We start from the raw sequence: 27,535 nt of genomic DNA on the forward strand, positions 1-27,535 counted from the left end.
GTTTACGGGCCATCCATCAAACAACTGTTCCACATATGACACGATGGAAATGTACGGGATTATGTGCACGGGCTTCACTGTGTCCCTGCTTTACTGTCAGCTTGTCTGCGTGTCTGTCCAGCTGTCTGTCTGCTCCTCTCTTGTCGCTGGACCTTCCTTTGTGTGTGTGTGTTCATGTGTCTTTCAGTCTCGGTCTAATTACCTTTTTCCGTGTATATTTTGTCTCTGCTTTCTCTCTCTCTCTCTCTCTCTCTCTCTCTCTCTCTCTCTCTCTCTCTCTCTCTCTCTCTCTCTCTCTCTCTCTCTCTCTCTCTCTCTCTCTCTCTCTCTCTCACGCGCACACACACACACACACGTAGCTTCCTCCCTTCCTCTTTAAGCTCAATATTTGTTTCCTTTCTTTTCATTCTTATTCAACTTTATCATTGTATTTATAAAAAAACATTATTATTAGTCGCATTATGTTATCATTACTATTCATTATTATTATTATATTATTATTATTATCATTATTATTATTATTATTATTATTATTATTATTATTATTATTAATGTTATTAGTCAATGTTATTATCGTCATTATCATAATTATTATCAATATCATTATTGTTGTTGTTGTTTTGGTTATCAGCATTACAAATATTATTACTATTGTTTTTATTGATCTTGTCGTTGTCGTGTGTGTGTGTGTGTGTGTGTGTGTGTGTGTGTGTGTGTGTGTGTGTGTGTGTGTGTGTGTGTGTGTGTGTGTGTGTGCGTGTGTGTGTGTACGTGCCGCCTACGTGTCATCAAAACCAAAGAACTTTTTCTCTCTCTCTCTCTCTCTCTCTCTCTCTCTCTCTCTCTCTCTCTCTCTCTCTCTCTCTCTCTCTCTCTCTCTCTCTCTCTCTCTCTCTGCCTCAGTCCCGCCGTGGGAGGTCAACGGATGGGTGTCGCCGCCTTCAGTGGAAGAGGGAAAGATGCTCACCCTCTCCTGCCTCTCCTCGCCGAGCCTGCCGCCCTCCAATGTCACGTGGAAGTCTCGATGGGTCACCCTTGAGGACCCCCAGATCATCCACAGCCCGGCAGCCTTCAGGGGATTCACTACAAAGTGAGGATCTCTCTTGGCTACTTTTCTTTCTCGTATCATGTGTTACTTAAGTGCACTAAGATCCCTCTAGTGGGCGGATGTACTTAGCAGATTTGATTGTAGCGTTCACTCCGCTACGGAAGCGTCGGTGCCTGCCTTGTCCTAATGCGGCGTACCCTGGCATTCCCCCGCTTTCTAAAACAGTAATTTTCTCCTGGGATATATATTTAGCGGACGTGGAAAAGGCAGCTTCAGTCACCTCACGTAAACCCGAGGCCTTGCTAGAACGCCCTTCCTTTCACAATCGAATAAAAGAAAAACCATAAAGATTTTACTTGCAGACAGAATCTCAGCGAAGATTTTTAACATTTTTGCCGCATTTTTTCTAAGTACGATCCAGTTACTTTTTCGCTTTAATAATGGGAGGGAGAGTTGCGGTGGGCGTAGGTGGGTGTGGTGGCGTGTGGCAGAGACTGAGGCTGTGGCGTGTCGGCGGCAGGTCCGAGGTGGTGGTGGTACGGGCGGCGGCAAGGCACAACGGGCGACCAGTGGTGTGCGAGGCCACCAACGGGCTGGCCTCCCCTGTCTCCACCTCCCTCACGCTCCACGTCCTGCGTGAGTATTCCTCTACCTGCACCCCGCACGCACCCTCACGCCCACGCTGAGGCTCTACCACATTCCTTGCACCACAGTCAAGGGCGATATGTACACATAGCAACATTCCTTACACCCTCGATATCTCTCTCCTCCACCTTCAACATCTCAACCCTTGCTAACCTATTTCCAAGTATCAAGGGCAGACCGAAATTCATTTACCAGCTTTGAAACTGTATTATAATGCATTCTTAATTCACTACCTTCACTACTTTCACTGCATCACTGCCTCAACCTTCCGCCTATTCTATCTAATATGTTACACACACACACACACACACACATTTTCAGTCATTTCAGTTCCTAAGATTTCACTCGTGCTAACTTTCCACTTTCCTACTAGATCGCCAGTTAGTATTATCAGATTGCACGACAAAGATATAAACATAAAAAAAAAAGCCCATAGGTAATATGATAATGTCACACAAAATTTAGAACACCAGAATATTCAGCAAAACCCCACCACGACTTGAACTGCTGATGGCCATCCTTCACCATCCTCCCGACAGATGCGCCGCTGTGGGTCACTAAGCCACCGACGAGGATCAACGTGACGGAGGGAAGTGACTTACTGGTGAAGGCTGTCGCTCTGGCCAACCCGGGGCCCGTCAGGTACTGCCTTAACATCTGCCTCTTTGCACCTGTCTCAGCATATCACTGTCCCACTGCCCTGAGCTGGAAAAGCCTCTCTGTCCAGACCTGCCTCGTTCCCTGCCTCGCTGCCCGTGCCTCTCTGTCCCCGCCTCACTCCACCTGTTTCTTTCCACCCGGCCAGGTTCAGACAACCTCGCTACCCATGTCTTGCCGTGCCGGATTTGTCACACCTGACTGACCACACCTGTCTTGCTGATCCGATGAAATGACACTTACTACATCCTTTCCATCCACTTGCCTCACCACACCTGATACCACACCTGACACCATACCCATCTCACCACAACTGACACCACACCTGCCTCACCAAATCTGACACCATACCATCTGTCTCACCATACCTGACACCACACCTGTCTCTTAACACCTGCCCACCTCACCTTCCTCAACAGAACTTCATCAAAGTAGTAACCTTGCAGCATCTATCTCACCACATCTGTTTTCCTCATCAGTCTCATCACACGTATCTCATTATACCTGCCTCGCTCCATCTGCCTCATCACTGCTGCAAATCATACCAGACTCATCATATTCATTCAGTGGGCGTCGTTCATCGTTCATTTCGGCGCCGACAACTTCACTCTTCAATTCCCCTGATTAATTTTCACTATTATTCACCTCCGATTGTGCCGTTCTTTTATCTGCCCTGTCTTCATAATTATTCATGGCTTTGCGCCGTTCATTACTCGCGCCTCTAGTAGATTTAATCAGCGCAACATAACGCTGTGCCACGCCGCTCCACGCTTACGTACAGTTATCACACGAGACTGTTCCTCAAACCAATAACTTAATTGTCTCTCTGCTGATATGTAAAGGTGTGCTTTTGTATTTGTATCTGAAGCCCTATTATTTCTGTATTTGTATTATTTCTGTATTTGTATCTGAAGGTTTATACTCTTGTTTCTCTATCTATGTATATCCAAAGCTGTAGTAATATCCTATTTCTATTTCTATGCCTGAAGGTCTGTAATCTCTCTCTCTCTCTCTCTCTCTCTCTCTCTCTCTCTCTCTCTCTCTCTCTCTCTCTCTCTCTCTCTCTCTCTCTCTCTCTCTCTCAGTTTCGACACTACAGTAGAATTCCATCCCGGAGGTTTTATTTTCCCCCAGAACACTTAATATCCCTTTAAAAGATTATAAAAAAATGACAGCACTCCCAAAGCTGAGGATTTTTATTGTAGACACTTCGTTATTTTCTGACGGAAGTGGCGTTTACAGTTTTTTTTACTTTTTTTCCAGTTTGTTATGCCTTCGGGCAATCTATTCTTTTCATGAGAGACATGTAAAAGTATACATTTTTCCACGCTAGTAAATACTCTTCCATGTGCGGTGGATGTGGCGAAACAATCCTTTTTTTATAAGGATTTGCAAGCCTAGATCCGAGTTGTTTTCTATGCTTCTCCAAACGTACGACGGCAGCGGCAATACGCGACACTGCAGCACTGCGTGACGGGCTGCGTGAGGCTGTGGAGCGTCACTAAATGCAGAACAAATATAACATAACACCGTGACGGAGCTCCCCCCCCATTGCCACCTTTCTCCACCCGTCCCATCCGTCCATACACTTCACCATCAACCAGGGTACACACTCTCGTACATTTTTCTATTATTTACGTTTCTATCGACCCTCTCCCATTATAAAATTATGTGGTGTGGATTCAACTACAAGCATGATCCCTCGGCCACGTGAACCCGAGTCCCTGCACGCCACTCACACCACTCATAACAACTTGGCCAGGATCCGTCCATTTGGGAAGGGTTCGCGGGGAGTGATGTTCGTATGTACGTCCTCTGCCTTTGTGCTGCAAATGACCCACTGCTACTCATCATGAAATTCCTTTCATGATAATTGATCTCTCCTTTTCTTTCATTTGCTCATGATTCTTTTTGCTCCTTTTTCTCCTTCCTCTTCTTTTTCTGTTTTCTTTTTCCTCTTTCTTTCACTTTCTGTCATCTACTCTGTTTCTTTTTCCTCTTATTTTTTTTTTTCTATTTTTACAGTTTTGTTTCTGCTAGTACTTTCCTTTTTCTCTCTCTTTTCCGCCCCATTCCTCTTCTTTCCATCCTCATCCTCCTCCTCTTCCTCCTCCTGTACTCCTTTTCTTCTTCCTTTTCTTCTTTTCCATTATTATTATTATTATTATTATTATTATTATTATTATTATTATTATTACTATTATTATTACTATTATTAATGCCATTACTATCATTCTTTTTCTTCTTCCTCTTCTTTTTTCTTCCTTTCCATATTACTTCTCCTCCTCCTCCTCCTCCTCCTCCTGCTGCGTTACCTTCCCCCAGCCAGCACTAATACGTAGGGCACGGCTAAAATCGAGCAGCGGGATGTCAGGAGGATTTGTGCGTTTCATTCCTCGGCAACTTATATAAAGGATTACTTTTACCTTGCTACACCAACTAGTTCCGGTCCATCACTGCCTCTCACGCACGCACGCACACGTCCAGACATCCCCCTCTCTCTCTCTCTCTCTCTCTCTCTCTCTCTCTCTCTCTCTCTCTCTCTCTCTCTCTCTCTCTCTCTCTCTCAAAACTGCAAGAATGGTGTTTTTTTTATTGTGTTGTGATATTGATGACGATAATGATGATGATGATGATTGTTGTTGTTATTGATGGTAGTGGTGGTGGTGGAGGTGGAGGTGGTCATGCTATTTTAATCCCTGTTGTTGTTCATATCGTTATTATTACTGATTTTATTATTTTGTTATTGTTGTAGCAGTAGAAGTATTAGTTGTTGTTGTTGTTGATGCTGTTATTAATACAGCTGGTTTAATTATCATACTGTTTTAGTTGTTCTTGTTGTTGTTGTGGCGGCGGTGGTGGTGGTGGTGGTTCTAGCTGTTATTGTTGTCCTAATTAATGGTGTTGTTAATACTGCTAGTTATATCATTTTGTTGCTATTGTTTCATTATCATTATTATCATTATCACTGTTGTTGTTATTGTTGTTGTTGTTATTGCCACTGTTGTTGTTGTTGTTGTTGTTGTTGTTATTGCCATTGTTGTTGTTGCTGTTGTTGTTATTGCCATTGTTGTTGTTGCTGTTGTTATTGCCATTGTTGTTGTTGCTGTTGTTATTGCCATTGTTGTTGTTGCTGTTGTTGTTATTGCCATTGTTGTTATTGCTGTTGTTGTTATTGCCATTGTTGTTATTGCTGTTGTTGTTATTGCCATTGTTGTTATTGCTGTTGTTATTGCCATTGTTGTTGTTGCTGTTGTTGTTATTACCATTGTTGTTGTTGCTGTTGTTAAGTACTGGCGCAACAAATGAATATATATTGTGGTGACTTACAGATATATTATTTAGACGGCTACATATAAATTAGTCACACGACGAAATGTGGCGAGAGAGGCAGCGCGGCGTCTGTCCCTTTAGAGCCTGGGAACCTTCTGCTGGTCAAGGGTCAACAGGGGTCCACGCATCGAGACAGAGGCGCATTGGAATACATAGGAAAACAAGGGAGCCCAGCAAGGCGTATGAGAGGGCTGGCATTGCTGCTGCTGCTGATGCTGTTGTTGTTGTTGTTGTTGTTGATGTTGTTGTTGTTCTCACCATTGCTAATTTACCCTTATGCTGGTTGTTGTTCTAGCTCTTGTTATCTTCATTGTTGCTGTTCTTGTTCTAGCAACTGTTCTTTGTTATCATTGCCAGCTATACTGTTTTCTTACTGTCGTTGCGGTTGTCATTTCCTTCCTTATCTCCTTCTTTTCTTTCTCTTTTCTGTTTTCTCTTCCTTTCCTTGCTATAACTTTAACAGCAACAGTGGTGGCGGTGACAGCTGCAGTCGTGGCGGCGGCAGCAGTGGCGACAGAAAGAGTAAAGACAGAGAAACCGGAGACTTATCTGCACATAAACATACTCCTCCTTAAACTTTACCGAATCTTTCATTTTTCCCCATCTTTTTGCCCTCCGAAACAAGCTCAAACTACCAGAAAAATAGACATAATTAGCTGGGCACAAAAACGCTCCCTTTTCCCCCTGGACCTCCCCAACCGGTCGGCCAAACTCCGTGGTCGCCGGGCCCACCTAACTCACGGGCAAAGTGGTCCCGTTAGCGCTCGGGGCCAATTTATGAGAGATATTAAACTTGAGGTGATTACCAGAGGAGCCGCTCCAGTCCGCGGTAAATATATCACCACCAGGAGGAGCCGCGGCCAGGGGAAGGTGGAGGGCGACAAGGGGACAAGGAGAACGGACGATGGCTAGGGAGAGAGAGGGAGAGGGAGGGACCAGCTCAAGAGGGGAGGAGAGGAAGGAAGGAAGGGAGGCCAGTTCGTGAAAGGGACTGGAGAGGGAAGGAAAAGGTGACGATGGGCAGGGAGAGAGAGAGAGAGAGAGAGAGAGAGAGAGAGAGAGAGAGAGAGAGAGAGAGAGAGAGAGAGAGAGAGAGAGAGAGAGAGAGAGAGAGAGAGAAACCATTTCGTGAGGAGGAAGGGGAAGGAAGAGAAAGGGACCAGTTCGTGAGGGGAAAAGGAAGGTAGAAAGGAAGAGAGAGAGACCAGTTCGTGAAAGGAAGAAGAGGAAGGAAGGGAAGGCAGAGAGAGAGAGAGAGAGAGAGAGAGAGAGAGAGAGAGAGAGAGAGAGAGAGAGAGAGAGAGAGAGAGAGAGGTAGTTCCTAACGGGTGAAAAGGAAGGAAGGAAGGTTTCTCGTTGTCTCACACGTGGCAAGCGCTCGACATTAACCTGATGTATTTTTCCTCATTTGTACGTATTAAGGACAATAATTGATTTCGTTTGAGCTGTATTCTCTCTCTCTCTCTCTCTCTCTCTCTCTCTCTCTCTCTCTCTCTCTCTCTCTCTCTCTCTCTCTCTCTCGGCAACACTCACCCACGCTATCATTTACATTGCACGGTCCCATTTCCCGCAATGTTAACGCTTAATCTCCCGTAACACTAGAGGACCGCAACACACAAGTCTTCTTAATAGCAACACTGTGTTGTAATTAGGCCATGGGCTCTCTCTCTCTCTCTCTCTCTCTCTCTCTCTCTCTCTCTCTCTCTCTCTCTCTCTCTCTCTCTCTCTCTCATAACTATCAAGCCCTTTTACCCCTTAATACTTCACCCTCGTATCCTATCTTATCTTCCACTCAGTACATCTTTCCCCTTTCTCTCCCCGTTTCGTCGCAGGTACCGCTGGCGCCACGAGAGGATGACGCTGCAGGCCACGGGGGAAATGCTGCAAATGTCAAGCGTCAATAGAACACAACTGGGCCACTACAGCGTCACCGCCTACAGTAAGAGAGGGGCAGCGAACGCCTCCTTCTACCTTGACGTCCAGTGTGAGTCGTGAAGTTTCAAGGTTGTTTATGTTGCTGTACATGGTTGGTGTTCGTATTGGGTTGAATAGTAAGGTGGAAAATTCGCTGTTCAAGGTGATTTCTGAGTGATAATAGTGAATGGGGTTTAATTTTATAGTTGCTGTTTTTCACGTTGAGAGTTTTGTATTTTGGTCTTAAAGTTTCAAGGTAGTTTATGTGCAAGGTTAGTGTTCGTATTAAGTAAGCAATAAAGTAAAAAAAAATATATATATATATATACATCAGTGTTATTTAAGGTGATTTCTGACTGATAATACTAAAGGGTTTAATCTCATCGCTATTACATGTTGAGATTTTTACTCTTTTAATCTGGAAGTTTCACGATGGACACTGTTAGCCTTCGTATTAGATAAACACCAAGGGGGGAAAAAAAAAACCCGCCATATTTAACGTAATTTCTGACTGATAATACTGAATGGAGTTTAATTTTATCACTTTTTCTCATGCTGGGACTTCGACTTTTTTTATCCTTTTTTTTTTTTTTTTTTTTTTATCTAAGGACGGAATGAATTAAGAAGTTGGAGGAATTTTACCTCTCCCAGGATCCCTTATTTGCGTCTCATATCCCTGGATGCATCTGTCGTTCCTTAAGGGCGTCATATGTTTTTCTTTAATCAACGCTATGTTCCATGGGGACGATTTTTATTTTCCCTGCTCCAGTTTCAAGTCAGTCGGAAGAAAAGAAGGAGGGAGTAAAGAAGGTAGAGAGGCAGGGAGGCACTGTGGCAAAGGGACAAAGAGCGAGGGAGAGCACGGAACACAGACAAGGGGAGAGGAGCAAGAAAGACCGAAGAGAAAAGCGTCAGGGTGTGAGGAAGAAATGGGAGAAGAAGAGAGGGAGGGAGAGTGAGAGAGAACCAGAGACTTAGGAAGGGAAGATAGTGAGGTGAGGAAGAGAAATGCGTAGAGGAGGGACAAAGGAAAGGAGAAAGGAAGAGAGAAGAGAAACAGGTCAAGGGGGATGGAGGAAAAGGAAGGGAGGAAAAGAGAAACAGAGAGGTATGAAGGGAGGAAATTCAGAAGATGAGGAAGAAGATTAAGGAATAGAAAAAAGAAAAACAGGGAAGGAGGCAGGAAGAAGTTGGAAAAGAGGGAAACAAATAAGGAAAAGAGAAAGAGAAACAGGAAAAAGAGAAGACAAGAAGGGAAGAGAAATTGGAAAGAAAGAAGTAAGAGGAGCAGGAACGGAGGAAGAAATTGAAAGGAGGAAAAGAGAGACTAGGTGGAAGGAAGGGGACATAGAAAAAATGAAAAAAAAAACGTTATGAAGGAAATAAAGGGAAGAGGCAACAGAAGATAAAGAGAGAAGAGAAAAGAGAATGTGAGAAAGGAAGTCATAGTGTGAAGAAGAGATATTTGGAGAAAAGGATGGGAATAAAGAAAAGAGGCGAAGGGGAAAAAATGGGAGAAAAAAAAAAGGGAAGGAGGGAGAGGGAGAGAAATAGAGAGAAACTAGGTAAAGGGTCAAGAAAGGTGGAGAGGGAAGTAGGGAAAGACGGCGCCGACTGGTGACCGTATCCGTAGGGAATTGGCAACGAAAATCGGTCGGATAAAAACAACAAGCTAAGACTCGGAGGAACTTGCGTTGACGACACGAAACGGACCAGAAGTCTTGTAGGAAAAATCAGGAAACTCAGACGGACGTCGACTGTTAGATGTAGCAGATGGAGAAAGACAGAGAGAGAGAGAGAGAGAGAGAGAGAGAGAGAGAGAGAGAGAGAGAGAGAGAGAGAGAGAGAGAGAGAGAGAGAGAGAGAGCGCTGAAGGCAGGGACATGCAGACTAAAAGGTAAAAAAACTGAATGCAAGAAAGAATTAATGAGTTAATTAATTAATTAATTATACAAGGAAAGAAGGAAAGAACTAAAGAGAAACAAAGAAAGACAGACATAGATAGACGGACAGTTAAATTGATAAATGAACACACACACACACACACACACACACACACACACACACACACACACACACACACACACACACACACACACACACACAGAGAGAGAGAGAGAGAGAGAGAGAGAGAGAGAGAGAGAGAGAGAGAGAGAGAGAGAGAGAGAGAGAGAGAGAGAGAGAGAGAGAGAGAGAGAGAGAGAGAGAGAGAATCACAGACAAAAAAGAATGAAAGAATGAATTAAAGAAATAACTAATGAAAGAATGTTAATTAATTAACCAAGAAAAGAAAGTACGAATAAAAAGGAAGAAATTAGAGAGCAAGAAAGAATGAAAGAAAGCAAGAAAGAAAGAAAGAAAAAGAAACAGACTGACGTAGACAGACAGACAGATAGACCGACAAGCAAACGAACACAAATAGAGAGAGAGAGAGAGAGAGAGAGAGAGAGAGAGAGAGAGAGAGAGAGAGAGAGAGAGAGAGAGAGAGAGAGAGAGAGAGAGAGAGAGAGAGAGAGAGAGAGAGAGAGAATGGAGGAAAGAAAAGAATGAAAAGAGAAGAGGTGTTTCGAGTATGCCAGGACAGCAGTTTGGGTTCATGTAAGTGAAGTCAAACTATAATTGAGGAGAGACAAAAAGAGCGGAGTGAGGAATAGCGAGGAACAGGGAACCGCGGGCCGATAAATTAGGTGGAGAAAGAGTGGCTTTAATTTTAATCGAAGGACAAAATATGCAGGAAGGGACACGGAAGGGGAAGGTCAGAATATGTGTGTGCGTGTGTGTGTGTGTGTGTGTGTGTGTGTGTGTGTGTGTGTGTGTGTGTGTGTGTGTGTGTGTGTGTGTGTGTGTGTACTCTCCCCGACACGTAACTACAAAAGAAAATTGCCAGTGAAATTCTGATGGATTGAACGCAAGATTGTGAACATCAAAGGGATTGGAAAAGATTGATTCTGGATATTGATATGAATACCAAGGCGGCGGGCGATATTACGTCGTTACTCTGCGCGGACTGCGGGATAAATTGACGTGAGTGAACTGAGGAGAGAACAAAAACAAAGGACGGGGAAAAAAAAAAGTGAGTGGCAACGAAGGGTGGCGGGCTGGGTACTGTCTAATGAGTGGCAGCAATATTTTTTAGGTACCCCTCAAAAAAAAGGGACCACAAAAAACGCGCAAACTACGTTAGAACAAAGGAGGGACCGCAGCACGGCATTACGCCTTTGACTGTGTGTGTGTGTGTGCGTGTGTGTGTGTGTGTGTGTGTGTGTGTGCGTGTGTGTGTGTGTGTGTGTGTGTGTGTGAGCAAAGTACATAAAAAGCGTGAAGAAAAATATAGCAAGCACTGGTACTATGATTAAAAGAAGAAGCAGAAGCAGCAACAGGAGCAGCAGGAGTAGTAGCAGCAGCAGCATGATTATTATTATTATAAAGATTATCGTTCATTTTTTTGGCTCTCAGAATAAAAAAATAAAAAAATAAACGATTGCAAAGACGAATTAGTATGTACGCACTGGCCTACAAAAAAAAAAAAAAAAAAACAAGCGGCGGGTAATAACTGGCTCTACCTAATCTGAAAACAAGAGACATGCAGCACGGACTGGATTCCTCAGGGGGTCTGCCGGCTGATGAACTGAAGCGAGCTCATGGAACGGGGGTGGAAAAAAAATTAGTCGGATAAGTCTACACAATGAAGCAAAATTAGCTATTCTCGAGGAAAATGAGACCTTTTGAGAGCTTTTACGAGTTCAAAACACTGGAAATAGAAGAAAAGTAGGGAGATATTGGTGAAGACGAACAAAGAGACGGGAGGAGAGACCAAACAGACCCGGTGACAAGAGAGGCGAATCAAGACATCCAGCAAAATAGGGAAGGGTTTATGAGTATGAAGCAAAATAACCGAGAGCAAGGAGAAGACAAGGTGATGAGGTGAATATTACTGGAATGTATGATTTAGAGGGAAGAGGGTGGAGACATGATGAAGGATGTTCTGTTAAGATACTAAGCACGGCAGAGAGGCAGAAAATGAATGCGTGATGATGGAAGGGAGATCAAAAGGAGTGTATTAGGAGAGGGTTAAATTTACGTGAGAGGCGGAAGATGGAAATTCGAGCCTGAAAATAGCAGGGAAACGTGCACGGATACCATAGAGAGAGAAAAAAAAAAAGAGTAAGAGAGAGAGAGAGAGAGAGAGAGAGAGAGAGAGAGAGAGAGAGAGAGAGAGAGAGAGAGAGAGGAATGGGAATGAGAATAAAAAGATTGCAGCGAGGGAAGGGGAACGAAGGGAAGGGGAGAGTGGAAAGAAAAGTAATGACATAAGTTACGCACAACATTTAATGAAGGACGGCGGTTTAGTAGAGCAGTGTCCAGTGGAACGCGACAAGTATTCCCCCTATTTGAAGGAAGACTGACAGCAGCATGTGTGTCTGGATGGCTGGTGAGGGAAGCATTAGCCACTGAGAACCCTTGACAACGAAGGAGAGAGAGAGAGAGAGAGAGAGAGAGAGAGAGAGAGAGACTATTCGTGGAAAGAGCTTGATAGAGTGGGAGCACACAGCGGGAAGAACAGTGCGGTGGTAAAATTGGTAGGGGACACAAGGGAAAATTAATAAAGTAATAGAAAACACGACGGGAGAAATGTGATTACGACTACAAAGGTGGAACGTGTGGACAACTGAATTAAAAGCCACACACTGCCTGTTAAAAATATATACAAGGGTTCTGCAAAAATGACGCGCAAAACACCTTCCGTGAATTCCATTTGTAAGGAAAAACGAGAAATTGTTAACGTTGATTATTAATGTTATTGTTATTATTATTACTGCTATAACAATAACAAATATCATTATCAGTTATTACTATAATAATGTTAATAATAATAATAATAATAATAATAATAATAATAATAATAATAATAATAATAATAATAATAATAATAAAATTATTATTATTATTATTGTTATTGTTATTATTATCATTATTATCATTATTATTATTATTATTATCATCATCATCAATATTATCATTCTTATTCTTGTTCTTATTCTTATTATATTATCATCATTATTACTGTTATTACCAACATTATAACATTCAGCAGCATCATAGCAGCAACAGTAGCAGTAGTAGTAGTAGTAGTAGTAGTAGTAGTAGTAGTAGTAGTAGTAGTAGTAGTTGTTGTTGTTGTTGTTGTTGTTGTTGTTGTTGTTGTTGTAACAGCAGTTGTAGCAGCAGCAACTGTTGCAGCAACAGCAACAGCAGCAGCAGCAGTAACAGCTGCTGCACCAATAGCAAAAGCAGCAGCAGCAGCAGCAGCAGTAACAGTTGCTGCACCAATAGCAAAAGCAGCAGCAGCTGCTGCTGCTGCACCAACAGCAGCAGTAGAGTAAAGTGTTTCACAAACAGATACAGTTTCCCATACACAATCATCGCATGCAAGTGAAAACAATATGCTAAAGACTCAAGGAGCATGCAAAAACAAAACAAGTAGACGACGCGGGGAATGCTGCCATGAAAGTGGTTGAACACGAAAGAAATTGGCATAGGAAATATTTGCAGATCATCTAACGCTCCTCTTGTGGATACAAAGGAATAATTAAGTGAGGCAATAAAAGGTCCATGATACCAAACGTACTCTGCAGGAAAACACGACAGAGAGGCAGAAGAGCACGACCAACCTGGTTAGGGATTCAGGCGAACAATAATTGGTCGAGGGGTCCAGGAGGTGGTGAAGCGAGCAGCCCAACAAGTGAGACAAGTGCATGAGTGTGTGAGTGAATGAGGGTATCTGTGAGTGAATGAGTGTGTGTGTGTAGGTAAATGGGTGAGTGAGTGAATGAGGTTATCTGTGGAAGAATAAGGATACCTGTGAGTGAATGAGTGTATGAGTGAATGAAGGTATCTGTGAGTGAATGACTTAGTGTGTGAGGTCATCTGTGAGGTCATCTGTAGGTGAAAAAATATGAGTGAATGAGTGTTAGTGAATGTGTAAATGAGTATGAGTGAATGAGTGTGAATCAATGAGTGTGAGTGATAGTGTGTACGAGTAAGATTTTGAATCGTCGTGTTAATGAAATGACAGACACAGCGTATGAAAGATTAAATTCTGGTAAAACGTGTATACTTATCGTACAAATGTGAATACAATTAAATAATGTTAGAAAGCGTTCGGAAGGAATAAACGAGTATTAACTGGGAAGAAATGGTTGCCTGGGCGTGAAAGCGAAAAAAACAAGTAATTAGCACTCAAAAATATGGAGAAGTAGCGGTAAGTGGACAGAGCTGGAAAAACACGGCTGGCATGACCAGAGCACGCCGACAGAGGTAAAAGTGTTGTTTTTTCTTTTTTGGCTGGCTGATCCATTCTTGCTGTGGCAGTTGATCGCTCTTCTCTAAACCGAATATTAAAGAAATTTCACTTTTTTTTCTTTCCCTTTTTATTTTTACATTGTCAAATTTCTTAATATATATATATAAATATATATATATATATATATATATATATATATATATATATATATATATATATATATATATATATATATATATATATATATATATATATATAATGATCTCTCGCTTCGCTCCACTATGGGTGCGTTGTGACGTGACGCGCTACATACGTACGCATGCACACATGCATAGATAAACTGACACGGCTTTGGTTTCACGTCTGCTGCAGTGTTCATATATGTTATTATTAGACGGGACAAAAATGCATCACCACAGTTTGTGGCACAGACCATTTATCCGCCGCTCGTATCTACCACAATGCATCAGCGTTCCCATCCGTCCCTGCACCGCTACTTGCCAACAACGCTAGGCAGCACGACCCGCCCTAGCACTGCCTCCTTAGCCGTCGCCGCCCACGGGAGCACGGCTGCTGATGGACCATTCCGGGGCGGGTGATGGCGGGCGGCGCGGTCCTCACGCCTCAGTGGAACGACCTGTTTTATCGGAGACACTTAAGCGAGTTCGAGTTACGCCTCGCCTTAAGAGAGAGAAAGATAATGTAATATGCAAAAAGACATTTGAAAGACCCATCCTCATCCCCTCCCCCCCCCTTTTCTCTCTCTCTCTCTCTCTCTCTCTCTCTCTCTCTCTCTCTCTCTCTCTCTCTCTCTCTCTCTCTCTCTCTCTCTCGTGCTGTTATACTTTTTACGTTTTATTTCTTCTAAGACTTTTCTTTCATGGCTAGCACAGATGGAATTTGAGTACCTTACACGTAAAAGACTTGAAATACCAATGGAAGGGAGGAAGGAGAGAGAGAGAGAGAGAGAGAGAGAGAGAGAGAGAGAGAGAGAGAGAGAGAGAGAGAGAGAGAGAGAGAGAGAGAGAGAGAGAGAGAGAGAGAGAGAGAGAGAGAGAGATTCCCAGAATGGTCTGGAAACATCTGCATTTTTTATATTGGTATATCCATGTGGAAATCGCTTCTGGAATTAGCAAAGCCAACATTTCTCGCCAAAAGTTTTGCGCGAAGCGATTGAGAGAACCGAAGAAGAAATCTCGTCAATACAGATTCTCAACAAGAGGAGGAGCTTGAGAATGAAAGCCGTGTAAGAAGTATTTGAGGCAAATGAAGAGGAAACGTTCGGGAAATTGCGTAACAAAGTTGTATACCAAATAGCGGACTTTTTTTTTTCCATCCTGAAGCGTGGCGGAGGATGTTGCTGCGATGTAAAATTATCATGAAGACGAATGGACAGGAAGATAAATGCACGAACTCTTTTTCTTTTTTTTCTGCGAAGTATATTTCAGTATGATTGCCCCGAGAGATAGCAAGAACCGAGAGAAAACGGAAGATCATTTTAGGAGTGAAACCAGTGAGAGAGAGAGAGAGAGAGAGAGAGAGAGAGAGAGAGAGAGAGAGAGAGAGAGAGAGAGAGAGAGAGAGAGAGAGAGAGAGAGAGAGAGAGAGATTGAGTTATGCAAAAAGATTACGGAGGGAAGATTCAGGGCCGGGTACATGCAGCTATATTCGGATACTTGGCGAGGCTTATTCGGCTCAATCCGGACAGCCTTTCTCGGGCCGTTTTCATGCTTCAAATAAATATCTCACATTCAACATTTTTCTTGGAGGATCTCTAAGAGAGAGAGAGAGAGAGAGAGAGAGAGAGAGAGAGAGAGAGAGAGAGAGAGAGAGAGAGAGAGAGAGAGAGAGAGAGAGAGAGAGAGAAAGGGGGAGGGGCTGCACGCGCTGAATGAGTGGCTGAATGTTTTACGGCGTAATCAGATTTTCGGGATGTGAATTGGATTTTATCGAACCACTCAGGAGGGATTAAGTTTGGATGAGGTTCAATAATTCAAAGCGGAACGCGAAGCTGAATTCAGGAAAATATTATGCTAAGTTCCCGGAGGACTTTTTGTTGAGTTGGCTTTTCTAATGGTGACGGAGGAGTGTCAAGAGTGTGTGGGAAGCCCGTGTTGCTCCCTATATGAGTCGAGGAGAGGCGAGGAGTGGAAGGACAGACGCGACTGCATTGAGCATTGAAATGACGAGAATGGGAAGACAAAAAGTATTTAATCTCCTTACCGATCGCATACAGGACGAAGATAAGGAGAATGATGTCCATCAGGTCAGAGGGAAGGTGATAAAGAAGGAGAAATGTTGGGAGGATGGGATACAGTGAAACATGACCGGAGGAAAGATCAAGGAAGACATTATGATATCTATTTGTTGAAATGTGGTGCTTTCCGCTCCTCTGTTGTTAAGGTGCGGGGTAATGTGTGTGTGTGTGTGTGTGTGTGTGTGTGTGTGTGTGTGTGTGTGTGTGTGTGTGTTATTCACATACTTAACTATGGCCTTCATCAAGAAATAATATATTTCTCTTATCGAGGTAAATAATTACACAACATGCTGGGGATTAATTATACGTCTCCCATTGTTATCTTCCTCCCCTCCTCACTCTTTCATTATTCTGGCGTGCTGCAGACGGCCCCGAGGAGGTGTCAGCGCTGGGGCGGCGGGAGGTGAAGCAGGGCGAGGAGGTGCGACTCAAGTGTTCCTCCCGCGGCAACCCTTCCCCCCACCTCACCTGGACCAAGGACGCCAGTCCCCCGCCGCCCAGGTGAGCTGCCCCCCCCAACCCCTAGTCCCCAATGGCCCCTAGACAAGAGTGGCAGGCCATCATTACACTACCCCGCTATATTTACACCGGCACGTCATATCTACGTCATGACGCCATTACCAACACCATTATGTCACATTTGTCACACTTACGCATTCACGTCACGTCTCGCGTCATTTCATTTCAGCGATCATCTGTTTTTGGAAATTTCTCTTTGCCTTCTCATTTCGAGTTTTCTCAGTAAAGTGATTTCCCTACAGACGAATGGAAGCCTAGTAATTAGTAATTCACAAATATTTGCAGTACGTTCAATACGCGTGATTGCAATTAATCTGATGCAAACATTATCACATAACTCACTATTATTATTGGTAATAAGAAATTTAATCAGCCTTAGAAGTGTTTTCATTACTTCACAATGAATGTCTTTTTTTTTTTTCTTTCAAGTGAGCAAAGCAAGCACCTGTCTAGAACAAAGACCTTAATAAAGGAAGGGTGTGCCCCGCGGACTTCATTAGTAGAAGGCGTGTTTTGGGTCGACGCACTTCTCTCTTTAAATATCAAAACAACTTAACATTTTGAAATACCATGTCTTCATAAATAAACGATGATTTTATATAATGTTGGATCGATAAGGCTCCGTTTAACAAGAATGGAGTTATTTTTATCATGTGTTCTACTTACTAGGTACAACATAATATTTCGTTTGGAATTGTTTAGTACGTTTTCTATGACTCTTTCCCTTGAATCGTCCACAAAAAGATTGTTTTTATTTTTTAGCAGTAAACCGTCTTACTGAAAGAAAAGACTCGCACTTCTTTTATTCGTTTAGTGGTACGTGAGGTTCCAGTTACACCACATCGCCATTTCCCAGACTGCCTTGTTATTACTGCATCACCACACCACTACAGACCCACCGCAACACCACCACAACACTCCTCCCACCATCACACCACTACTTCACTACCACAATACCACCACAGCACTCACGCCACTACCACACTACCACAACGCCACCACACCACCACAATTTTGCCACCATACGCTGCATCATCGCTACCCTTAACACCATCATTATACCATCAAAATGTCATCACACACTCACCACATCAGTAGCATCAACATATCACTCAAACCACCAGCATCACTACAATCTCGTTACGTCAGATAATCACTTCACTGGCGATAGAGCATTGCCATACCCCAATCATCACCACCTCACACCCACAACAGCATGTATCACCATGTCTTAGGCTCGGTTTACACTAATTAGGGACTGCCACGTGTAGGCCTCATGGCTTCTTGCAGCTTCCTTTATTTCTTTGTTCTTATGTACTTCGTTTTTACAGAGTCCGTTTCCGTACACCGTCCAACAATGACATCACCACCGTTCCTTTCGAGCGACTGTAGTGGGAACCGGGTTCCGTTTCTGCCTCCGCTTGAACGGACGCAGTCGAGCGGAAGAGATGAACCAAGTTTAACTTTGTAGGGAGAGACGGGCACAGTGTTGCACGTACTGATATGAGTATTGGTATGATACTCAAGTACATGAAAAACGTTATTGAATTACAGCTCTTTAATGTAATAATGCTATATTGTAAATTAAACATTTTTACACTTCATTGAAAAAGAGGAGTGACTGGGCTCCCAGCAAGAGGTGCAGCAACACCGCAAAGCATGTAAACACAAGCGCATGGATGGACTGGACAGGTCTCAGCCCAACAAACTTCAGAAAAGCAAGAAGAACCACTCAGCAGCTGTGGTAATGACAGTGTATTAATAACTGACAACCAGACAACCGGAAAATACTAGTATAGCCTCCCTCTCCACCACACCGTGCATTGATACAGCAGACACTACTGCTCCCACCGTGGGTTGCAGGACTCACTAGCGTGTAGTTACTTATATTTCTTTACCGTGCAATAAATGACTCTTCTCCTCCTCACTGGCCTCTCTTCGTCAGCTGCGAGTAGCAAGGTGACAAGAAATATACAAATTCATTGTCGAGGAGGTCTTTCCTCCGCGCGGCCATGTGGACAAACATGGATACGCAAACGGCAGTGAATTCCTCCGCTCAGTACGGACTCCGTTTTTGTGACGTCATTGTTGGACAGTGAACGGAGACGGAATCCATAAAAACGGACTAGTGTGAACCGGGCCTTAGGCCCCTACTCTGAAATGCACTGTGCTCTCATAAGAACTATTTTTCAAAAGGCATTATGATAAATTTCCTAGTTTTCACGGTTAATTTTCTCCACTGACAGTGCAGAACTTTTGTTAAACTTTCCTTACATTCATGAAATCACATTTAAAAACCATGATAACTTCCACTGCAGCTTATTAAAAATAATCGAGTGGAAGCGCGACTATGAAACTTAGTCTTCATGAAAACACACTTAAAAAGTTCAGTAGCTTCCACTAGCACCTGTTAAAAGTAGTTGAGTTATAACAATGAAACGTTTAAGAATATATAAAGCTCAGTCTTACGCAATATTACCTGCACGTAAGTATCAAACTATAAACACAACAACTTGCCCTCACCATCACCTCGCGTGCACCATCAGCGTGTGTCCCAGTAATGGCGACTACATCACCTCTCACATAACCTCCCTCCTCCCCATAGGCAGGCAGGCGGGCTGGGCTCCGGCGTGGGCGTGGCCTGGATGGTCGTCGAGGCGGCCTCCGTGAGGGACACCGGGGTGTATTTTTGCCACTCCCGCAGCCCGCTTGGTTCCGCCCCGCCCGTGGCCTCCCGCCTGGTGGTTCAGCGTAAGTACATCCATCCCATCGTGTGAATAGGGCAGCTCTCTTCCCCCGGTCTCCTCAGCCCACTCCCCTTGCCCGCTTCACGCACACTGCTCGGGTTTCAATATTTTCCTCCCATCCGGAAGACTTAAAGGTCACACACACTATGAATTACTTTGTGCAACAGGTATCAAGTCCTTTCTAGGGATATCAGGATTAGACGCAGCATTATTAAATCCCAGTAAAATGTATGATGATGAATGTGTCATCTCAACACAAAGCCGAGGCCTTGCCCACCTCACCGTCACGGAAAAGACACGCGGTGTGCCCTACAGTTCGATCTCCCCCCCCCATCTCTCTCTCTCTCTCTCTCTCTCTCTCTCTCTCTCTCTCTCTCTCTCTCTCTCTCTCTCTCTCTCTCTCTCCGGACAGTGGCGCAGTAAGGTGCTGGTGGCCGTCCTAATCTGTTCTGTCTATAATTAAGTTATGAGTCGTGTCTTGTAGAAGGTCTGTCCCGTCCCATGGTGTTCACTTAATCAAAGTCACAGCTGAAGTTATGGTGTCGAGTGTAGTTTGCTGGTGAACTTACAGTAGATCATTCGACGACGAATGAAAATCAGCCAGCCGTGGCACAGACTTGAACACAGGATCCTAAGTTCACCACTTGACCTCGCTGGCCACTTGGAAACCCACTCTCAACAGGGAACAGCTATTCATGACTTTGCTACTTCGCCATTGAGCGAGGCACTGAGACAACACATCTCTTGGGCTCCGTTGAATACTCTTGCTGAGTCATCATTTTTGCCTTTATCTTGAGGGAAATAAAAAAAACGATTGCTGCCACACAACGGATCGCTTTCTCATTTTCCCGAAAGAGAGAGAGGGGAAAAAAAGTCTGAGTCAGCAACCTCGCAGCGCGGAGGCACAACAGTCGGTAAAAGTGGTGTTTCACAGTAATGTATTCCTCACTCACTGGCGTAGAAATCAAAACATGAATCAGTTGCATAGTGGCGCAGAGCGTAATGGGACATGGGTAAACACAACCTGTAGCTCTCATCATCCTCGTGCCAGGCCTAAAAACCCACATCCGCTCACCAGCACGCGCCGGATATTCTCCACATCCTCCCATAACCTGACCTGCCTCCCTTCGCTTCCCTCCATATAGTTAATTTCTGGAAAGCCCGCACAGCCCACACTCTACCTTCCAGAATATATGCCACAATGTAAATAATATTATATTACCCCACACACCGATGACTTTCACCCAGTTACTCCCACACCCCCACAACACTCACAGTAAACACGCCATTAATACAGCATCTCAATCATCCAGCATAAACCGAATCCTTAACATTGCCACAGCAACCACTCATATCACCATGGAATTACCACAACATGAATAACCATACCCACCATCACCACTGCTAACAATTACATCACCATCATCATCGTCATCACACACGCTAAATGCGCTAAGGCCACCTACAGCACCATCTCGTCCAGTTCTAGTCACAATTACGTACCATCATCCTATCGCCATCATAGTCAGTGGCATACAAGCTACCACCTCTATTCCTGCTAACTTGCCCTTCCACTTGCACCAATAGCCAGGGTTGTTACGGCTCTTTTCCCCTTGGACTGGCAATGGGAGAGTGGTTCTTGTTCTTAAATGCTTTGTTCCCTTTCTACAGGACTATTTTTACAGGTCACAGAGATAATTGCTCGGGTTTTAATGGCTGTTTTTCGTTTTGATGGTGCATAGGCAATCAAACTGTTATCACAATCACGCAAACATCGCTGAAAATTTCATTAACTTCCACTGCAGGCTGTTAAAGGAAATTGAGATACAGTCCTGAAATGTTTAGGAATACAGGGCCATAACACTTGTTAGATTTCAGTAACACAAGATAATTTCAAGCAAGTTTTAAGGAACGGGCAAGTTTCTTCTTCTTCTCCGTCTTCTTCTTCTTAACTCTTTGATTATTCATTCTGCTGTCAATCGCGTCTTACGTAACCAAGCCAATTTTAAGCAAATATGTAACTACATACAAGTTTCTTCTTCCTCTTCCTCTTTCTCTTCTTCTTAACTTCTCGATCATTCATGCTGCTGTCAGTGATATCCTACGTAACCCAAGACGGTTTTAAGTAAATATATTTAACTACAAACAAATTTCTCGTCCTCGTCCTCCTTCTCCCTCCTTCCTCTCCTTTTTCTTCTTCATAACTATTCCATCACTCATCTTACTGTCAGAGATGCCTGGCAACATTATACTCTAAACCTTCACCAGACTATTTTGCTAAGCCTGAGAAGCGGCCGTAGCAGTCAAAGGATTAGACATCAAACCAATCGATCCATCAACCTTATAAGCAACACCGTCCCAGCGGCTGACCAACCATCCCCGCGCCACCCCTCACCTGAGTACCACCACCACCACCACCACATGCTCACCACCACCACCACCACCACCACCACCACTCAACCTTAATCGCCGTCCCTTTGATCACTGCTTTGATCATTGGCGTCACCACCACCGCCACCACCACCACTACCACTACCACCAACACCAACACTCACTTCATCCTTACCACCACTCTCTCTTTCTCTCTCTCCTCCACACTAGCTAACGACCATTACTATCAGGGTTATTGGCATTATCAACACCATAACCTTCTCTGCTACCATTCCTATAACAATCGTAAAGCGCTCTCATCACAGGTGTAGTAATTATCACATCATTACGATTCATACCATCATTATAACGTCCTACTGCTTATTTCACTATATTCATCACTATGTATCACCTCATCACAGTTTGAAATATTGCCATCACAATAACAACTGCTACCTATTGTTGTTTGTTCCATAATCATCACAGCTACATATATTAAATACCATCATCTCATCACTACTTTGAATATTGTCTCCATAACCACGTTCACCATCACAACTATATTCACCACTATTACCTCACCACTATTTAGTATGTTACTCCATCTATCTACCAACTCTTTTCTTCACCATCACCTACATCATTAAACCATTTCAATCTACCATTTCCTTCACCATCACAACTATAAACATCCCCATCACTTCACCACTACACTTCAAACAATGTCACCCTAACTACTTATTAACCATTTCCTTCACTATCATCACAACTTGAAACAATATCACCATAACCATCTACCATTTCCTTACCACAACTATAATCATCTCATCACCAGTAATTCAAATTCAGTCACCATAACCACTATCTATGTAACGTCTGCTTGTTTCACCATCATCACAACTACATCCACTACCACCACAACCACCACAGCAAGATCTACTACTTCGGTGACGGCCACTTTATTCGTATCCAACACGAGCCTCCTGCCTTCATCAACATCAATAATAACACTACTAGCACAGCCACAAAGTTCAGAAGCCCCCCAGAAATTCAATACCTGGCGGAGGGGAGGGGGCGTAAAATGTCAAAGTTATGGTGAATGGAGGAGGAGGAGGAGGAGGAGGAGGAAGTGAAAGAGGGAAAGGAGGCGCAGAAAGTGGTGGCTGTTGTTATGATGATAGTGGCTGTAGTTGTTGTTGTAGTTGTTGTTGTTGTTGTTGTTGTTGTTGTTGTTGTTGTTGTTGTTGTTGTTTAGAATTAATAGTGAAAATGGTGATGATGCGGGCGGTGGTGACTGTATTAGCAGGTGCTGGTGATAATGGTGGTGGTGGTGACAAGTGTTACAGTCGTCATTACTGTCAATATTGCTGCTGATAGTGTTATTTGCAATAGTGATGAACATAGTAATGGTGCTGGTCATTTTTTGCTCGTACTCCCTGACACTAGTGAAGGGAGGCTGTAAAGAGATAGAGATGATGATAATGATGATGATGATGATGATGATTACAATAATGGTGATGAGGGTGATTTCATTTGGCTGTACACAATTCAAATTAATACGCATACCAATTACCTTATAGACTATTTTATCAATGACGTCACGCGTGCATCAGGGTTGTCAGTTGTCAGTCAGCCAGCGAGTGAGTTGTCAGTTACTGCAAGCCACGTGTGAACTAAAGTAAACAAGGAAAAAGGAGCACGGTGAATACTGCACATTTCACTCTGCTTTTAGTGGCTTTCCGGTGCATATAACGTTCGTATGTACAACTGCTATAGGAAATAATGCTGTATTGTACAAAATGTTTCGAATACATCAATATCAGACAACTACGCACCTTCCCCCCGTCACATTTTCAGTTTTTCTTTGTGAAGTTCTGATTATAAAGAGGTTCATGAATCCATGTGTTATTTCCGATTCCAGTAATAGACTTCAGATTCACTGGACTTGGGTGAGATCACTGTATATTTCACCTAAATAAATTCTCCCACATGAAGATTCCTGTACGAAAAAGCTCCGTAACTTAATTTTATGTAATTTCCCATGACAGATTAATAATGGGGGAATTTTCAAGTAGGCGCAATATTTGTAGGGAAAAATTCACCTGTGGGACTTGAGGCATACGACCATTATTACTTATTCAGCAAGGAAATAGTAGCGGTGCACCTTTGTGTTCTTAGTCGTAGTACAAATGCTGCATATGCCTCAGAGCTCATTTCCGTCTATATTACAGGACATTATTAACAAGGGGAGAAGAGAAAGCCTGAAGCCGCCGACACTACAAGCTATTTGTCAACTATTCTTTATGCAAAAGGTTGTATTTCTTCATATTCAGTCGAGCACCTGCAAGCTGTGTTATAGATTCATGCTGTGTCGGGTGCATGTAAGAAAAAAATGAACTTCCCTTACTTCATTATATTTCACTACTATATTCGCTTCATATATTAACCCTTTCACCTAAACTACAGCGCCAGAGGTGAATGAGCAAAACAGTGAACTTATTCTATCCCTGTAAAAATAATAGCAGCAGTAAGCGAGTCACATAATTCACAGCCTCGCCACAGCCTCACAAACACCCACGTGCCAGCCGCTCACGTGCCCTGGCTGCCTAACGAAAACTTCATGCCATCTATTTTTCCCTAAAGTACAATGAGGGAAAAAATAAAGTCTTTAGGTGGAAGCTTTACAATCTGCGATGGGGGCGTTGTCTCTAGGATATCTCTGGGGAAAATTGCGTTCAGTATTTAAGAGCTGTGTAATTTGAGACAGATGTGTATAGTCTGGAGGGGAAAGTAATACAGGTTTTGGGGAAGGTAATATGGTAGCGTTGCGAGAGAGGATAAAGTAGAGGTCACAATTAAAGTAACCTGCCACAAACAATTACACTTAGTTTTGCGTTTTTCATCAGTCTTACGTCCACATCTGTTCACGCTAACAAAACCTGACATCTGATACATTCTTGGCTATTTAGAACGCTTTAGAGTGAGAGAAAGCGTGAAATACAGAGAAAGTTAGCGTGCTGTGCTACTCGACTATCGACCATGGCTGTACATTGTGTGGGTGGGAATAGTAAAGTGGAGGTGACAAAATTTACGTCAGTATATTCAGCAAGGGACATGTTTTCAGGTCGTGCACACAGATTCATGATGGCAGACAAATTACCGTCGCTCATGAAGGACTTGTTGATGACCTGTTTATCAGATAATTAATTAATTCAATTAGCTACAATAATCTGCTTTAAATAAGGCCAATCCTTTCGGTCATTACTAATTCCCATATTCCCTCATAAAGGTGATGGAAGCTTTCAACTCGGGATTTAGGAGGTTTTGATGATGATGTGTGTGTGTGTGTGTGTGTGTGTGTGTGTGTGAGTGTGTGCTAGGAGGCAGAGAATCAGCAAGGACGAGTCTGGATCGAGCACACTGTAACCCCAAAATCCCTGATTGATTTAACCACGCGTAAGGAAACGATCTGTCCTTGTCTCCTTTCACGCTGCAAGATCGCGCCATGACGCCTTAAACCAGTGCGGCGTGGCATCCGGCTTAACCCTCCGCCTCCCACAAATGAGTGGGCGAAGCACTTGTTCTGCGGTGAAACTGTGTGACCTAACGATGATAAAAGGAAATTGGACGATAATAGTGTTTATTGATTTCACAAATACCTACGATTAGAATTCTAAGAGATATATTCTTGAACGTAATGAAGTGCTTAGGATGAGAGGGAATAATTCTGGCCGCCTTGAAAGCCATGTGCGATATGTACGTACGTCATAGTAAGAAGTACAGTAACCTGCTCCCACTCCGACTGTGTTTTGTTACTTCTGTTCCTCAAACTTAATCTTACGTCATTCAATGTATTAACATTCTCCTTACATGTGATTGATTCTTGGTATATTACATAATGTTACAATGAAGGAAAACGCTAAAAAAATGAAAATTAATAAAGTATGTTACAGGTCTACTAATTATAAATAACTATACCAGACTTCTCAGCATCACGAGGTCAGCGACAGTCATGGCTATCGCAGAGTAAGGCAAGTGAAGTGGTGTTTGTGTTGATACGTGTACGAATACTTCGCGAGCGTCTTCACAAGAGTAATTTATCATTGAGGAACACTGACACTCAGAAAGATGTGCAACATTATGAAAGTTGTTTCCTCTTGTGAAGAAAATGATGACGTGTTACTTTACGTCAAGATAAGATAATGAAGCAGCACTTATGTCAGTTTAGTATGCATGGGAGTCCTGGGTATATGAAGACCTGGGCCGGTGTGCATGAAGACTTTTAATGCTAGAATTCGGCTTCAAGTTTTGAGACTGCAAAAACGCCTTTACGGTTTTCATCTGCTAAAAGTGGTAAAAGGGTCGGTCAGTCTCCTGGTGATTACCTATCGCACAAGAACCTCTACTCGGAGGCGCTACAGAATTGCTTGAGGATTCTTAAGTATATGCTTCCTTGCTTCACTGGGTATCACAGACAGAAGGCCTGATATCGGTCCCGAGCTTGGGCTAGCCTGGAAAACTTCCCAACAGCTGTCATGTATACCCAAAACAGTTTACATACCAAACTGACTATATTGGTTTCGCACAGCAAAACCATAAAAATAAATAAATAAATGAAAAAATAAAACATCAACAAAACACTTGAATATAAAAGCGAGGCAACATGCACACATACATACGTTTCACTCTTCAAAATAACGCATTTATTTCCTCGTAACAGTGCTAGAGATCGTGAATTTTTTTTTTAAATTGATATAAATGCTGTCTTAAACTAATGTTATTTCAATCCATTTTTTAACAAATGTTTATAGAAGTGTCATAAAATTTACTTCATGTGGAAGTACTTTTAAAGAAATTACTATGTATATCGACTCAAAGTCAGTGATTAAACAACCAAGGTATGACATCAACTTTAGGATTCGACCAGCTAACATGTATGCTGTGTAAAACTGGGTCATTTCTGCAATACAAATTTTTCACCGAATGTCAAGATGAAAGAACATGTAGAATGATGCCTGGATTCAAGCACTACACTTGATTTTTTATATCAGCAACCTAGTAAGTAAGTAGAAATGAAACTTAATTATGGCATACGCAGACGAGGTAGAGGCAGCTGTGCATGAAATAAGAAAGCATTACTAATCTTTGTCTTCCATTCATGAAGTGTATATATACATATACGTATATCTGTAGCAGATGATGGAAATTATTCAGCGGCCACAGCGTTGCATCTAACAGAGGTGTCATATTAGGCGTGGAAGCAGGCACGTAACTATTGAGGTGCAACTATGTGCGTGTGGCGCCATGCGAGTCACCCAGTGTGATCATACTCTCTTATTAGGAAGAGACTGCTGTTTGTGGAGGTGCGTGTCGTCACAAAATTCTTTTCCGTGAACTTACTAGTTGTTGTTTATCCTGAAGAATTATGTTATCGTTGAAACTACAAATTCCAGGCCTTTCAACTTAATTCTGGTTAAACTGTCATCATTTAGAACATCAGCACGGAGAGTATTTAACAATTTCGTAATAGCTGAGATAGAATTAGTTAATCAAGCAATAGAAAGGCTCTACATCAAAGCTGGTAAGATTACGAATAGTCACCTGAAAAGCACATGTATTCTACCAGTACATTCGTTGGCTGTAAATTGGCTAGTCACTTTATTAAAGGCTGGCTTACGTGATGTGGCTTGCCATACCGGAGTCACTGAAATTTATACAACCTCGATCATTAAGCAACGTCA

At 42.9% G+C, this 27,535-nt stretch overlaps 1 protein-coding gene across 1 annotated transcript in view; it reads left to right on the top strand.

Moving 5' to 3' along the window:
* LOC135114120 (nephrin-like) overlaps window positions 1-27,535 on the top strand; it is a 56,454-nt gene that overhangs the window by 6,170 nt on the left and 22,749 nt on the right. The window contains exons 4-9 of the mRNA XM_064029830.1: window positions 904-1,090; window positions 1,569-1,684; window positions 2,233-2,335; window positions 7,516-7,667; window positions 16,524-16,659; window positions 19,283-19,428. Coding sequence (XP_063885900.1) covers window positions 904-1,090; window positions 1,569-1,684; window positions 2,233-2,335; window positions 7,516-7,667; window positions 16,524-16,659; window positions 19,283-19,428 — 840 coding nt within the window. The remainder of the gene's footprint in view (window positions 1-903; window positions 1,091-1,568; window positions 1,685-2,232; window positions 2,336-7,515; window positions 7,668-16,523; window positions 16,660-19,282; window positions 19,429-27,535) is intronic.

The sequence above is a fragment of the Scylla paramamosain genome, chromosome 27 (assembly GCF_035594125.1).
Source record: "Scylla paramamosain isolate STU-SP2022 chromosome 27, ASM3559412v1, whole genome shotgun sequence".
In the NCBI taxonomy this organism is placed as follows: domain Eukaryota; kingdom Metazoa; phylum Arthropoda; class Malacostraca; order Decapoda; family Portunidae; genus Scylla; species Scylla paramamosain.